General features: G+C 44.6%; 1 protein-coding gene across 2 annotated transcripts in view; it reads left to right on the forward strand.

Moving 5' to 3' along the window:
• Positions 1-689: 689 nt before the first annotated feature.
• The window catches only part of LOC119171626 (uncharacterized), a 63,322-nt gene continuing 50,579 nt past the window's right edge, over positions 690-13,432 (forward strand). The window contains exons 1-2 of one of the 2 annotated variants that reach the window (XM_037422408.2): positions 690-828; positions 3,923-4,088. In XM_037422408.2, the coding sequence (XP_037278305.2) occupies positions 823-828; positions 3,923-4,088 (172 nt within the window). In that variant the 5' untranslated portion in view covers positions 690-822. The remainder of the gene's footprint in view (positions 829-3,922; positions 4,089-13,432) is intronic. The other variant, XM_075892189.1, reaches the window with a different exon arrangement.

A 13,432-nucleotide genomic window follows, 5' to 3' on the forward strand; every position in this document is an offset into this window, starting at 1 on the left:
AGCAGGCCCGTAGCCAGAAATTTTTTTCGGGGGAGGGCACTTGCTAAAAACTAAAAAAAAATGGGCCCCTCCCCCCCCCCCCCACCCGGCTACGGGCCTGCGTCTAATTGCGTGAGAGAGATTTCTGCGGAGAGCAGCGCGCGCTCATTCGTATGTCGCCTGCGCAAGGGTACCCGCGCCTCTGCGTGCAGCGCGCCAAGCGGCATCGGCACGCTTTGGGGACAGGTTTCAGCGACCGCTTTTCACACCTCCTCATTCTAGACACGCCGTGCCCTACACGGAGGAAGGACCTTTTTCCTTCCTCCGTGGTGCCCTAACAGAACTACAGTGTTCTAGAAGTAACAGAACACCTACCAGTTTCAGCAAGTTGCCGCCAGATAATGACTCCACTCAATCACGCCGTCGGCTCAGTTTTATTTATTGAATTTGTAATCACGTTTATAGAACAGATTTTATAAACAATTTTATAACCATTCATGCATCAACAGCTGCACAAAAGCCGAAACCGAAACTGTTTGTAATGTAGCGCCACCACAAAAACCTGCTGCAGCCTGAAAGACTTGAAAGCTCATGGCCGATCCTGGTCCCACCAATGGTAGCATTAACTCTATGAATGGTAGTTCTGTGGTTACTAGCTTACTGCTGTTTGCAATTCCGCAGGGATCGCCGATAGGCTGAATTTCGCATCTTACTTCGTGATGAAGCTTACGTAGTGGTTACAGTTATGTTTTATTATAATGCTGACGTGAGCCCGTGGCTCCTCGGGGACAGCAGTCTTTGTAAATAACTGCGCGAAGCAGCTAAAGGAGGACCGTTCTGCGGATGCTAGTAAGTGTTTAGTGTTTTGTGGAGAAATCAGGAATTTGTGCGCATTTTTTTTTTGCCAGATAATGAATGCCGTTTGTGATCGCTCCATTAAATACATAGTACCCGTGCGCATTGTTCACAGAAAGAGCAAAGTGTGTCTGCAATGATCGTTTGTTTAGTTTCTCGCGTTATTGAACAGCGTTTATTAGCATGCTAGCTCACTCGAAGTGTTGTGACAAAAAACGTTTTGAGTGTGTATCTGCGTTCTCCGGTACACAAGTTGAACAATTCGGCAAACGCTCTTGTTTTGAGGCTTCTTTATTTTTGGTATGGTCTCCAAGCTTTTCGATGCTTATAACAACTTACTTTTGCTCCGCCCGCCAATACTCTGCGGGAACTAACCTTCGTAGAGTTTAGTTTCAAGCTTTAATTATTTTCGATGCTTGCTGTTTATGCAGGTCTACCATAAAATTTCTTTTAGTCATGTGTGTGCTGTTCTAAATGAACGCGAATAATCTTGACCCAACGTAGACGGCACTTGGGCTTCATGTTCGTTTGTGATATTTTTGTCAAGCCTGCAGTTTCAGCTACACTGAACATCACGGCCGCTTTTATGAGCAGGCAGTTCTATGCAAAGCTTGATGTGCGCATGTTGTTGCATGATAAATCGCGCAATGCCCCTGTTATGTAGCGGAAAAAAAGGTATTGGTGATATTGGTGATTGATGGAAAATCCTACTACTTTTCTGTCAAGTGGGTGTAGGAAACGCTGGATAAGAAAGGAATTAAAGGTTATGCTAATATAACTGTTTAGTGATGCTTTGTATTAATCATAAAGTGGTGCTTAACGTTCAATGTAAATAATAATAATGCCAGATACATTTTCATGTGGACAAAATTATCCTTTAAACATCACGTACCATTTACGACCTTTCAAAAGATATGTAGATGCAGGCACACCTGTTCTTGTTCCTGAAGTTAGTGACAATTTGTAACTGCTTGCAGAGGCAGGTTTACCATCAGCTGTAATAGGTGTACCATGTTTCTCTTGAAACAACACTGATCGCCAGCCGAGCTTTGGACTCTCGAAATGTATTCCTCAATATCAGTGCCAGTGTACTGATGTGTAGCAGTAGGTAAGCTCATTCCCTACTAGTCATGCTGTCATTGCTGATACCTCAAGGAAATATCCTGGGACTCTTGCTGTTTATTTTATGTCAGTAGTGTATCATATAGGGGCCAAACAAAATATATTTGGACAGATAATTCAAGGCTTCTTCTCAAAGCATGCATTGTCTCCTCCCGGTTATCAAATAAACAATGCAAAAGACTAGTGCAACAAACTGTTCTCTCAAGGCAAAGGCTATGCTAAAATCGGAGCTCATTCTTGTTTGGCCACTTGATAGAGTATTACACAAGGGGTGCACAACACTTCAGTCTGTGGTATTCACGTCGGTTCTTTTATTTAGCAGAATGCATTAATGAAATTTCGTTCCTGTGTCACTAAAATTATTGTCCATAACAGTAATTTGCCTTCACATCTTAACTTGATTAGAGAAATACTACACAGTTTAATTTAAACATATTTGTGTGATTCAAAAGGAAGCAATTTGTCGTAGAATGTGATGTGTGCACTGAGAAGTTCCTCAAGGGTATTCCCTTAAACTCGGACGGACTGTCGGTAAATGTGTCATGTTGGCGCAATTTTATTTCAAGGAACTCAATGTTCTATTGCATCAAAGAAAATATGGTAATGCGTCAATTTGCTTACTTTCCAGTAATTTGTCTTACAGTGTAATTAAATGTCTATTTAGGCTAAGGTTGGTGTTTTTTTTTTTTTGCATGAAAAGATCGAGTCTCAGATTTGATAAACCTGTGCTATTTGTAACCGATTATATTCATTTTAAGCCAACGAAAATTATACTTGATGTATCCCGAAAAGCAGCATGTCGAACATAATGGTGCTCTCAGTAAAGTCTTAATATGCAAGAATACACATCAGAATCCTTTTAAATCACAGCACACTGATTATGCAGAAGGTTTGTTTAATCTAAAGCTCAATAAGCAATGTCCTTCCTTAGCCACTAGTCAACATAGTATCACAAACAAGTTCCAAACACAAACATGGCCACCGTTGCTGAGAGGGATATACTGGTTTCTGCTGTCTATTCTTGTGCTCTAGGTATGACAGTTTTAGGTATGATTGCGAGCATGCGTTTTTAAGTATGTTGCCTAAGAAGAGAGACAGTGTCTATTCCATAACCAATAATTCACACTCATCCTGTGACAATGCACTAAGCATGAATGGAAAGTCTATGTCATGTGGTTGTAACAAATTAACCTCCTCAGACATATTTTTTTGGTTGGTAGGTGCTGCATATGGAATATTCATTGGTGTTTCTTGATTTAGTTAATTTCATCTATAATTTACTTGTAAAGGAGCTATTATAGTTTGATATAGTTTTTCGTATTGTACTTTACACCATACCAGACTTCCTTTAGAAGTTTTAATTACTTGATTCCAATGCAATTTTGTTGTATTGATGTGATTGTTGTCTATGTTCAAATGAAATTTTGCCACTTTTGCATTCAAATGAAATTATGCCACTTTTTGTCTACATCGGAATTTGAACAGACATAAATTGAGCTGAAAAGTCTCACTCTTCACCTAGTAATTCATTCATCAACCAAATTATGCTTGGAACACCTGTGATCAGACATAAGCCACTCAATTGAAAGCAGTTCAATGAAATCGACTTGACTTGTTGTGCGCAGGTCAGCTCATAAAAATATCAGCGGACTTATAATCTCATAAAGAGGCTGCTAATTCCTTAAAATAGGCTTCATTTAAGAAAAAATTGGCGTAAAGATGTTTTTCCCTCTAGTTCTCTGTTAGATTATTTTTGCTTTTCACAGATGGGGCTATTTTCGAAGTAATCTTGTAGTGAAACCTACAACAGCTAAATTTACTTTATGCAAACTGTTTATATGACTGTCCGCTCTTCTCAAAAGGACGTCCAGTGACCCGAGCTTTAGTTGGAGGCCTGTAAATGAGGCAGGCGAATCCCGCATATGCATGGTACGCGAACATCACACTGAGTTTTAAACGGAAGCAGTTTGTGCTCTCAGCAGGGGGCAGAGAGAGCTGGCCCAGTGCAGATGCTGGTAGTTCCTGCCGTGTGCTAAGCATGGAGACCTCGCCTCCAGGAAGGGCCCTTGCGCAGCCTTTCTTCTGCCGCCACGGGCCATCTTCACTGAATGTTTCTTCGATGCACAGACACGGCAAGTACCTTTTTAACCATTTTTGAGCTGCAACAGAGGCATCGGAAAGAATTTGTCCTGGGGCAGTGCGAAGACATGTTGCACCATGTTGGGGCAGAAGGTTGAGTGGGTAAGCGCTCGTGTGGCTTGGAGGGGGGTCAGTCAAGTGCACCCCCTGCAATTGGCAAGATTAACCCACTGCAGTGGTTTTGTGGTTCTCGACTGCAGATCGCGGAATCAAACCCCAGCTGCAGCGGCCGCATTTTCGATGGAGATAAAAATGTTCGCGGCTGGTGCACTTCAATTTAAGTACACGTCAAAGAACTCCGGGTGGTCAGGCATCTCTCATTATCATATCGTGGTTTTGGGACGTTAAACTCCATGAATTATTGAAAGAAAGTTCAACAAGTTTCTCAGACATTTATTTAAACCAGCCATTTTCCAAATGTAAGCAATTAGCTTGAATTGTGACAGTCAATAGCGCCCACAACATTTGGATCTAAGGAAAGCAGAGCCTGAACAGGGCCTGGCTTTAAACTAATGTTACTTCGAAACAACATGTGCTTTATTCACTTGTCGTATTCCAGTGACATTATGGAAGTATTTGTGAGAAGTTTCTGTGAGATTGCTGGGATATGATGACAAGGGCTGGTACATATATGTGTGCTTTTGAACAAATCTTTGACCCTTCGAGCATTGATTAAAAAAAAAAAACTTCATTACAGTTTTTGAGTGTGTGAAGCCAGAAAACAAAAGTGTTAAAAAATGGAGGAACAGTATTTTGGTGTGAGTAGAACTCCTTGAAACACAGGGTTGTGTCCTATCGCAGTCTGCACGTAGGTGGCATCTTCTCCGCATGCCTTAGGCGGAGTTACCTCTGTAATTAAGAAGAGTGTCAATAAAGACGGATATCAACTTCCAATGCCCCTGCAAGAAAAATTTGATGAAGATAAAAATCAAGTTTCGCACACCTTCGTTGGATTCGCGTGGCGAAACCAAAACCATGAAAGAGTGTTGCCCATTGGCGTCAAAAAAAACTGTGCAATGTGTTGACCCTAGAAACTAGTACGGTTTTCTTCACAAGAAGGTCGTACAATTATATCCAACACTTTCTGTAAGTCCTAGAAGGTGGCAGCACATCCTAGTGAGCATGCTTTGTTCTTACAACACGAAACTTCAAGGGGAGGTTGGAGAACGTACCCGTTCAGCAGAGACACTGCAGGACAGAAAACATTTGTCGTACAGGTAGGGCAAGAGCACCCAAAGGGGTAGTGTTATCACCTGTTATGTCTCTTTATTTTGTTAGTTCATATCTTTATGTAATCTTTATATGTCGCTATGCTAATCTTCCCACCTTTTCACAATTGTCATTTAATAATTTGACCATGATAAAGGGTGGCACTCTATGTTATGGGTAACAATTATGCATGACAGTACCCTTAGAAACTGCCCTAGCATTATATAGAGGAGACAAGGGTCATTATATATAGAGACAAGGGCCATTATATAGGGGAGAAAATAAGAAATGATTTCATATATTTGCATGACAGTGGTAAGTAAAGAGCTAAAACACTAGTCCTTGTGTGATTTCAGGCTGTATTTTAACCATATTTATAAACAAAGGAGGCACTGATGGTCAACTAGAATAAATACTTGAGTGAGCCATGCTCTAAAAATGTTAAGTATCAAAGCAGAAAATTATGTCGGCAGACTGAAATGTTCACCTCAGAAATCGGACCTCTGGGGCTTTTAGAAGTACGAACTGAACATAACGCATCTGGTAGATGGCAATGTGGCAAACATACTCATCTCCATTTGTCTGCTTCCTTCTTTGGAACATACTTATGACGGTAAGCATAAAAAGGGCACAAAAAGTGAACAGTCCTGCTGTCGTTTATTTTCTTGTTTTTGTGCCCTTTATTGTGCGGACCGTCATGAGACTGGTGGATGGCAGCCGAGATAGCATAGAAGTCCTAAGGCTACGGATACGATCAAACAGGTACAATTGTCAGCGATTCCACTGCTGCGACAAAGTGTAATTTAATTTACTGCATCATCCTGATAATATTAATACCAAACTTCACCGAAATCCCGAGTTTGGAAGCATCTCATTACTGGCAGTTGCCACGCTGGCTCATCAAAACATATTTGAGTTGTTCTCGGGGCCATCAATGTCATAATCATGTACCATGAATTATTCTGCTGCAGCAGTCACGCATGTGTCTCACATTATCTGCGATGCTGTGATCTGTTGTGCACACGCGCTGCCATAGAGACCCATGAAGGTCAATCGATAGTGTATATGTTTGGCGGCAATACGTCAGTGGATGTTGCCTGTTCCACAAATGCTGCTGATAGTTCGTCTCTGGAGTTGCACGGATGCATTTTTCACTGATAACGCACATGCTTCCAGAATGTCTGTCACTTCTATTTCTGAACATTGTGGAATGAAATCTGGGAGTGGCATAGAAACAGATGTAAGAGAGTTTTAGTTTAGCGCGCGCAACGACTTAGCGCACGTATCGCTCCAGAGAGAGCACGGCTGCGCATGCGCTGTACGCAAGAGAGATGCATGTGTTTGCGCACACTAGGAATGCATACACTAGATCTCGGCTTTTAAGTTGCACATGATACAGTCATCGGGTACCTTAGCAGTGGCTCACGCGAGATCTTCCCCTGATGAGAGCATGAAAACCAAGATGGTCATGACCAACAGCAGCACAAGCAGCTGTGCGGTCATGGCTGTGAGTAAATCCTGCGTGCATTTTCCGATTGCCCTCGATTTAGAGCTCCTTGCTTACGTGAGGAGCTTAAATTCCGTTCCCAGACCCCGTGAAATGGAATGTTATCGCTGTGAAAATACAGGAACTGACAAGAATGCCTTTCAACGCCCGGAATGTCGGCAGACGGACGGCCCTGCTCGAGAAATCTTGGCATGTCTCATGTCTTGACTCATGTCAACTATAGTTGACTATTCTAGTTTATTGCTTAGTCACTAGGTGGTGCCAAGTAGCACTCCAAGAGGGTGTTGATGTTTAAGCACACTTCATGTGTCCGTTGTCGCGTATGCTAAACTAATACTGCTGGAAGCAGCCTCAGCTGTAACGTACGTAGCACGCTAACGGTTGCGCACGTACCGCCTTGCGTGTGCTAAACTGAAACTCTCTATAACGAAAATTATTGAATTTTCGTGCTTTGTGTCCGTACAAGATTGTGTTAATGGTAGGAATGCGTTGGCACTTTTTTCAAATATACTTTATCTACTGATCTTCATCCTGAAGAGCTTTTTCGTAATTCCTTCCACCAGCAAATCCAGGTTTGTAATCACTCTTGCTGTAAACACTCCATAAAAGGCTTGCCTCTTAGATTCCTGTATTGAGTGGGCCAATTTGAATTTCTCGCTTGCTTTTTTTGAAAATTCAGTTTTGTTACGTACAGCTGTCAGAAGCAGGCCCATTGCTGATGGCCCTGCTGTCATAAGGCTCACTGTGAATCAACTGCACCATGCTACACACACACACACACACACACACACACACACACACACACACACACACACACACACACACACCCTTAGCTTTCTAGGCTAAAAAATAATCACAGTATCGCATTCATTGCTTTACTCTGTAGGTGGGTGGGGGGAGGAGGCTGTGTAGCCCAAAATCCCTAGTTGCTTGTATATGCTGTCTTGAGGCATCAAGAGACTGCTCGTAAACTTGCTGTGCTCTCAACGTTTACTTCGGATTTAGTGATCCGACAGCATGAAAACCACTCCAACCAGTGTTCTGTTTGTCATGAGTAAGAGGGCATGAGGCTTGTGCCAGGCGCTGGAACGTGTCCGCAAGACTCTCATTGTTGCGTAGACGCACCACGTTCTTGTACTAGATTGGCCGGACAAAGTCTCGTGGCACGCAACCCGAGCCGTAATAGAAAATCCAGAAGTGTGAGCTGTCACTGTGCATTGGGGCTCAAAGCTTTGAAGACGTCCGAAACCAGCTTTACTACAGCAACGGGAGATGCATAGCTACCCGGTTTTGAAGGATGTCGGAGTGAGAAGCCCGGGAATTGGCCGTCGACCTCGGAAGTGCTCCGGAGTGAGGCTGCCCGGACTTGCCGAATCCTTGCCCAGCAGTTCCTGGTAGACTTGCAGCTATCCCACTTAGCGCTAGGATGGGAAAAGCCCACACAAGTCAGCAGAGTGGGCCGGTCAGCAACGGAGTCTATGACGAGCTAAGCGTAGCCCAGCAAAGCTGAAGATAAGGATCGGGACACTGGAGACGAGGGCAACTGGCTCGGTCAGCGAAAAAGACCTCAGTGGTAGGAACTCGCAGAGAATGTTTACATAGGACTCGACTAAGCATCGACACAGCAAAGGGCAACGTGGCAATGCGACAAACTGTAAGCATGTTCCATTATTGAGATGCCATATTCGCTTAGAAGTAGGGGCTAGGGTTTTGAATGGATTTAAACTGGGCTACAGCTAGTTTGGTTTGATTATGTACAGGCTGTTACTGGAGTAATTTTGTGTACTTGCGAGTGTTTGTTTTCGCTTTTGATTTTTTGCCTTTTATTATCTTTTGGGTGATAAAGTGTGTTAGTTCGCCACACCCGTCTCCTGTGTCTCTCTTAGTTCCATCCTTTGCAAGCGCTTCCGAGATAAATTTGTGACATTGAACTGGTGAGTCTGCCAATTAAATGTCACGAGAGCTCGTTTCTTGTGCCCTTTTCTGCCCTCTTGACCTCGGCACTGCTTAGTTACTCAAGATTGGGTTAAAAGAGCTGCTAGCCTTACCTGGTAGAACAGTTTAGTTTTTTAGTTCCTCCTAAGCTTGAAGCAACGAATGCGATACCAACAAATGATATTCTTTTATGAAGTAAGGCTTGCAGGTAGCCCTTTGGATCCGATCACGTGTAGCTCAAACTGCGGCTGGTTTAAAGGCCTCTCCAAGGCAAGCAACATTTTTAGCACAGTCCCTTCTCGCTGAGCACATACAAGGGTGCCTACTGTGATGCCTGCCAAGATAGCGCATGCACTGGCGATCGCAAGTGTGCCCTTAGAGTCAATTTGTGATATTGCTGCCCCCCACTTGCCCCCTTACATTCTTTCATGCAGCAATCCACGACCCGCCTAGCACGCTGTGTAGTGTTATCTAGTGCCCCCACTCGTGTGCTTTTACCCACATGTAAAGCACGTATACGATGTGTTGGAGGATGTTATGGATTTGGACGTTATGCAAAGTTTGATGGTGATGGCAAAAACCAGACGCTGGCTTTGGCCTTGAAGTCGTCTTGGGGGGAATGCGTTAGACCCAGTGGGCGATTGAGGTATTAGTTGCTCCACCATGTCTACTGATAAAGTACTCCAGATTGTGAAATTAGATGTATACATAGAGTATACTTTTGTTAATCCAATATTCTGTTTATTTGCTAGTGTCAAAAATAATTGCATTACAGGTTGTTCCAGAATGCTCAACGGTATGACCTCCTTATTTTTGTATTATCGAGTGAAAAAGGGAGTGCTCCTGAGATTACCAATGAATCGAAGCTCCTCACAAGAGGCCCATTATAAATATTCTGGCCCGTGAAAATTAATGCAACTTGCTTCTCCAGTGTTCTCTAGGACTGACATTATCGTAGCTACTTCAGGGTACTCCCAGAAACAAAATTATCTGCTTTAATGTGCTCTAAAATGGAAATTTTCACTGCTACAAAGTGCTCCAAAAATGAAAATTTCACTGCTCTATAAATCCCCCCAAATATGAAAACTTCAGTAGTATTGTTCAGTTAAGTAAGTATAGAAATACTAGAAAACAGTGTCCAATGAGAGCCCTATCGAGAATAGCTAACTGCCTCTATGGCATGAAAGAAGCCAACCTAACTGGTCTTGTGCAGGCCTTCTTTTTAGCTGAATAGTAGTACCATATCTGAACTTTAAAGAGGCCCTGCAACACTTTTTGAGCATGGTCAGAAAACGGTGCCGTTTGGTAGTCGAGGTTCCTGAGAAAACGCGAGCCTAATATTATCATAAAGACACAGGTACGCAGGTACAAAATAAAGCATTTACTTTCGTAACCCAAGGGCCAGAAACGCGAACACCAGAGCACGCACACACAGAACTACTTCGTTGTCCTCCTCAGAGGCTGATTACTATAGTTGCCAGCGTACCTTGCGTCAATTCCCCCTTTTGAAGAGCGATCGTCCCGGTTGATTGACTGAGATGCTAGAGGTGGCCATGAAAAAAAAAAAAATCACGTCAACGAAAAAAAAAAAAGCCCACTCTGTTGTGGATAATAAGGAAAAAGTTCGAAGTGTTCATAACTCGCGGGCGTGGTACGGTTTGATCCGTACTACATGGACTACTTCTGGGCGTGTCTTCGGTTTAAACTGGTGTCAGAGCTTTGGGGAACTACCTCGTAATTCATGTCACTGAGGCAGCGCACAACTTCGTAAGGGCCAAAGTAGCGTCGCAATAGCTTCTCCGAAAGCCCACGATGTCGAACTGGTGTCCACATCAATACATTGTCACCTGGTTGATAGTGGACGTTCCTTCGGCCTTGGTTGTAACGGCGAGCCTCGATATCTTGCTGCGTGTGAATGCTGTTTCGTGCAAGCTGGCGGGCTCCCTCGGCTTTCTCGACGAAGTCGTCAACGGTGTCATTTCCGTTGTTGTCCTGGTCCACGGGGAGCATAGCGTCTAACGATGTTGTGACGCGACGGCCATAAACAAGCTCGAATGGTGTTAGGTCTGTGGTCTCTTGCACAGCGGTGTTGTAAGTACGGCAAAATTTCATCCCACGTTTTGTGCTCTACGTCAACATACAGAGATAGCATGTCGGCCAGTGTTTTATTTAACCTCTCCATCAAGCCGTTCATTTGGGGATGATAAGCTGTTGTTTTCCGGTGGTTGGTGTGCGTCAGCTTGGTCACTTGTTGCAATAACTCTGCCGCAAATGCTGCTCCGCGATCGGTTATGAGAACAGCTGGTGCACCATGACGCAAAACAATGTCGTGGAATCTGGCGACTTCAAAGAATCTGGCGACTTCAACTGCAGTTCCCTTAGGCACAGCTTTGGTTTCTGCATAGCGAGTCAGATAGTCGGTTGCGATGATTATCCACTTATTTTCTGAGGATGAAGTAGGGAAGGGACCAAGAAGATCCATTCCCACTTGCTGAAATGATGCTCGAGGTGGATCTAAAGGTTGGAGGAAACCGGCGGGCTTTGCGGGTGGAACTTTATGTCTCTGACAGTCACGGCAGGTGCGGACATAGCGCTGAACAGACGAATACAGCTGTGGCCAGTAGTACTTCTGTCGGACGCACGCTAATGTCCTAGCAAAGCCTAAGTGACCGGCCGAAGGATCGTCGTGGCACTCCTGCAAAACTTCCTCACGCAGTGCCGTTGGAACGGCGAGGAGGAAAGTTTTTTTGGCTGCTCTCAAGATTTCTCTTGTAGAGAACATTGTTCCGCAGGCAATACGACCGCTCGAAATGGCCGGCCGTACAGGTAGGGTCGAAACTTGCTAATGGCCCAAACGACTGCTAGGCACTCTTTTTCGGTCTCTGCTTTTGTGAGACTGCGGCTCGCGTAAGCGATCACACGCTCTGCGCCGTTCTGCCATTGAACTAAAATGGCTCCGATTCTTACGTTGCTGGCGTCTGTGTGGATCTCGGTGTCGGCAGTGTCGTCGAAATGTGCCAGCACTGGAGCTGTCTGCAGTCGATTGCGCAGCTCTATGAAGGCTTGTTGTTGTTCTTCCGTCCATACGAAAGGTACATCTGGCCGTGTCAGTCTTGTAAGAGGTTCTGCAATTTTCTAAAATTTTTCGACAAAACAGCCGTAGTACACACAGAGTTTGAGGAATCGCTGAACAGCCTTTTTGTCTCTAGGACGAGGGAAATCGGCCACGGCAGCCAACTTCTCCGAATCTAGTCGAACACCCCCCGGGCTCACCACGTGGCCGAGAAACTTGAGTTCCTGATAACCGAAGTAGCACTTTTCGGGCTTGATAGTAAGATTCGCTCTCCTTATTGCAGTGAAGACATTTTTTAGCCTTGAAAGATGCTCGTCAAACGTGCTTGAAAACACAACGACATCATCCAAGTATACAAGACACGTCTGCCACTTTAGTCTAGCTAGTACAGTGTCCATCATGCGTTGAAACGTGGCAAGAGCGGAACAGAGACCAAAAGGCAGCACTTTAAATTCGTAGAGCCTGTCAGGCGTCACGAATGCGGTTTTCTCACGGTCGCCCTCGTCAACTTCAATTTGCCAGTACCCTGACTTGAGATCTAATGATGTAAAGAACTGGGCGTGGCGTAGACGATCTAAGGCGTCATCAATCCGTGGCAGGGGGTAAACGTCGCGTTTTGTGACTTTGTTAAGCCGTCGATAATGAACGCAGAAGCGTAGTCTGTTGTCTTTTTTCTTTACTAAGACAACAGGTGACGCCCACAGACTTGTCGAGGGTTCAATGACGTCATCATTCAGCGTTTCTTGAACTTGACGCTTAATCACCTCTCTTTCCTTCGGGGACACAGGGTATGGATGTTGGCGAAGAGGCCGCGCCGACTCCTTGGTAATAATGCGGTGTTTTGTAATGGTGGTACGCTGAACTTTCGATGCTGTGGAGAAGCAGTCCGAGAATTCCCTCACAAGGTTTAGTAGCCGCTCTTTTCGTGAATCTGGCAGGTCTGGATTAACGTGAATGTGGCTTCCCAGGTCAACACAAGCTTTTGCATGCGGTGAAGTCGTATCCAATGTGCCAATATCGAAAAAGTCGGCGATTTCACTGAGGAAAGCGACAGTAGTCCCTCTAGGGACGTGCTGAAACTCATTGCTGAAGTTGGTCAGCAGAACTTGAGAGCGTTTATTCTCTAACCGAACAAGGCATCGGGCTATGCATATGTTTCATTTGAGCAGCAGCGGGATATTTGCCTCTGCAATACCTTCATAGTCGTTGAATTCATCAAAAACATCGCAGGCTGCCAAGGTGAACGCGCTACTCTTCGGTGATAACGTGACGTCATCGTCAACAATTCTCAAATCATTGACGTAACAGTCGTGAGGGTTGCGCGCTAAAGCGTGTGCCGTAGAAAACGTCACCTGCAACTCTTGCAAATCAATCACGGCTCCACTATCACGCAGAAAGTCCAGTCCGAGAATTAGGTCCCTTGAGCAACTCGGCAATATTACAAAATCTCCGAGATACATAAATCCGTGAATACTGACTCGCGCTGTGCACCGCCTCACCGGAGTGAGAAGATGGGCCTCCTGCCGTACGTATGTGCGACCCAGCCCACTGGGTAGAAACCTTCTTCAGCCTGCAGGCAAGACCCATGCTCATAACGGAAGTGTGTCCTCCAG

Source organism: Rhipicephalus microplus, chromosome 4 (genome assembly GCF_043290135.1).
Source record: "Rhipicephalus microplus isolate Deutch F79 chromosome 4, USDA_Rmic, whole genome shotgun sequence".
In the NCBI taxonomy this organism is placed as follows: Eukaryota; Metazoa; Arthropoda; class Arachnida; order Ixodida; family Ixodidae; genus Rhipicephalus; species Rhipicephalus microplus.